This window comes from Hibiscus syriacus, unplaced genomic scaffold (assembly GCF_006381635.1).
Source record: "Hibiscus syriacus cultivar Baekdansim isolate YM2019G1 unplaced genomic scaffold, ASM638163v2 tig00111096_pilon, whole genome shotgun sequence".
NCBI lineage: Eukaryota > Viridiplantae > Streptophyta > Magnoliopsida > Malvales > Malvaceae > Hibiscus > Hibiscus syriacus.
This window is the reverse complement of record NW_024062981.1, coordinates 418,779-421,940: the sequence shown is the minus strand read 5'-3', so window position 1 is coordinate 421,940 and position 3,162 is coordinate 418,779. Positions and strand designations below refer to the sequence as shown.

At 37.2% G+C, this 3,162-nt stretch overlaps 1 protein-coding gene across 1 annotated transcript; it reads right to left on the bottom strand.

Annotated features, from left to right (window-relative positions):
• Positions 1-273: 273 nt before the first annotated feature.
• LOC120152944 lies at positions 274-872 on the bottom strand. The gene is made up of 2 exons (XM_039165014.1): positions 732-872; positions 274-648 (listed from the first exon to the last, which is right to left on the bottom strand). The coding sequence occupies exons 1-2, from the start codon at positions 870-872 to the stop codon at positions 274-276; spliced, it is 516 nt and encodes a 171-aa protein (XP_039020945.1).
• Between the last annotated feature and the right edge of the window lie 2,290 nt (positions 873-3,162).

Sequence of the window (3,162 nt, the reverse complement as noted above, 5' to 3'; positions counted from 1 at the left end):
AAAATTATAATTTCAAATTCTTTCAATTTAGACTCCAAATCAATTAATTAAACTTCCATATTTAAATTAATCATATAAAATCACTTAAAACATTCCCAAAATATTTTTAAAACCAAAATATGAATTTTAGAATTTTTTCTTCATTTTTATCGGAATTGGAAAATCGAACCTGCAACTGACCCTAACTACTAAACCTGACTTTAGGACGTCACAACTCTCTCCCCTAAAAAGAATTTCATCCTCAAAATTACCTTAGCTAAACAACTGTAGAAACTAAGTTCTCATCGACTCTTCCGTCTCCCAAGTCGCCTCCTCAGTATTGTAGTTACGCCACAACACTTTTACCAACGGAACGGCCTTGTTATGAAGAACTTTCACATCCACAGCCAGAATCTTAACATGTTCTTCCTCATTAGAAAGATTCTTGTGAACCTCAACCTCATCAACCAAAATGACATGAGAAGGATCCGACCTATACTTACGCAATATTGACACATGAAACACATCCTGAAAATGTTCAAGCTCAGGCGGCAACATCAAACGATACACAACTGGCCCTACACGCTTTAACACCTCAAACGGTCCTATAAACCTTAGAATAAGCTTACCCTTACACCCAAAACATAACACCTTCTTCCAAGAAAAAACCTTAAGAAACACCAAGTCAGCCACAATGTACACAACCTATCGCGCTTCAAATCGGCACATGGCTTTTGCCGATAAAAAACAACCTTAAACCAATCCTTAATTAACTTAACTTTCTCCTCAGTTTCTTTAATCAATTCCAGACCAACAACGCATTTCTCACTCAACTCAGTCCAACACAAAGGAGTACGACAATTGCGTCCATACAACGTCTCAAACGGAGCCATCTGAATCTTAGCTTGAAAGTTATTATTATAAGAAAACTCTACCAACGACAAATAACACTCCCATGAACCAACAAAATAAATTACGCATGCCCGAAACATATCCTACAAAACATGTATCACACGCTCAGACTGCCCATCTGTCTATGTATGATAAGCTATGTTCAAACTAAGCTCAAACTCAAAGCCTTATGCAAACTTTTCCAAAACCTCGACGTAAACTGTGGATCTCAATCTAAAATGATCGACAAAGAAACTCCATTCAATCGCACTATCTTAACTATAAACAACTCAAATAACCTCTGTAACAAACATGTAGTATGAACCAACAAAAAATGCACACACTTAGTAAATCGATCAAATATCACCCAAATTGAATCCTTCTTCGACGGTGAAAACAGCAGACCTGTCACAAAATCCTTAATAATTCGTTCTCACTTCAACTCAAGAATAATAATATACTGTAACAAACATGAAGTAAACTGATGCTCGACTTTAACATGCTAAAAAACCAAATCTAACAAACTCAGCAACAACACACTTCAATCCATGCCACCAAAACAACTCATGCAAGTCCTGAAACATCTTCATACTACCTGGATGAATCGTAAATGATCCATTATGTGCCTCTACGAGATCTCATGCCTCAAACCCTCATTCCTCGAAACATATAACCTACCTCAAAATCATAAAACACCCTCAAAGTTCAATGAGTAGTCACCTCCAATACTATCTCGTACTAGCTGAAACTTTTATTCCATATGCTCGTCACTTGGTTGTGAATCTCGAATACGTCGATACCACATAAACTTAACTTGCAACTCAGTTACTAGTGCTCCATCCTTAGCCAAACTCAAACGAGAAAACAAAGCACATAACTCACCCATCAAATTTTAACTCAAGGCATCCACAATAACGTTAGCCATACCCAGATGGTACTCAATCACACAGTCCTAGTCGTTCAACAACTCAACCCAACACCTCTGCCTCAAATTCAGATCCTCCTGAGTGATGAGGTATTTGAGACTCTTTTGATCAGTGTAAAGAATACACTTCTCACCAAACAAGAAGTGTGGCCAAATCTTTAATACAAACACTACTACGACAAACTCTAAATTATGTATAGGATAGTTACGCTTATATGAATTCAACTGCCTTGATGCATAAAAACTACCTTTTTGTCTTGCATCAATACGTACCCAAGACTCAAGACCCACAATCAACACATCACTATAAACCATAATATCCTTTTTTAACACCAGTTGAACCAACATCAGAGCCTCTATTAAAGCTGAATCTAACAATTCAAAACTATTATGCCTTTCACTCATCCACTCATACTTAATACCTTTTTGCAACAACTTATTTAACGGAGTAGCTGCCCATGAAAAACCTTTAACAACCCATCTATCCCGCTAACCCGAGAAAACTACGACCCTCAACAACACTCCTAGGCGACTTCCACTCAACTATTGCCTTAACCTTACTCGAATCAACCCAAATATCCTCAGTGGAAATAACTTGACCAAGAAAGACGACTTTGCCTAACCAAAGCTCGTACTTAGAAAACTTAGCATACAACTTCTTTTCCCTCAAAACTTGCAAAACAACCTGTAGATGTGAATCATTATCCTTCTCAAAAACTGAGTACACCAACATATCATTAATGAACACCACCACACAATGATCGAGATATGGGTGAAACACACGGTTCATCAAATCTATAAAAGAATCTGGAACATTAGTTAAACCAAATGGTATCACCAAAACTTATAATGACCATAACAAGTCCGAAAAACTGTCTTCATCACAAGTGGTTCACTAACCTTTAACTGATAGTACCCAGAGTGCAAGTCGATCATCAAAAACACCTTGGCACCCCTAAACTGGTCAAACAAGTCATTGATCCTCGGTAAAGGATACCAATTCTTGATCATGAAATTGTTCAATTGACGATAAGTAATACACATTCTCATTGTATCGTCCTTTTTCTTTACAACAAAACCAGAGCACCCCACGGAGAAACACTCGAACAAATAAAACCTTGATCCAACAGCTCTTGTAACTACATTTTCAAATCCTTCAAATCCTTAAGTGCCATACGATATGGTGCAATAGACGTATGAGCTGAATCAATATAAGTCTTTATGCGAAACTCAACCTCACAATCGAATGGCAAACATAGTAGATCTTATGGAAACAAATTTGGAAAGTCCTAAACCGTATGAATATCCTACACATGTAATTATTGACCACTCGGATTAACTACGTAAGCCAAATACGCCTCACAATC

Excerpts from the sequence above, each read along its gene's own strand:
- LOC120152944 (XM_039165014.1), bottom strand. The coding sequence starts at position 872 with ATGGCTCCGTTTGAGACGTTGTATGGACGCAATTGTCGTACTCCTTTG. Across the intron at positions 649-731 it reads TAATTAAGGATTGGTTTAAG|GTTTTTTCTTGGAAGAAGGT; the intron begins GTTGTTTTTTAT and ends GTGTTTCTTAAG.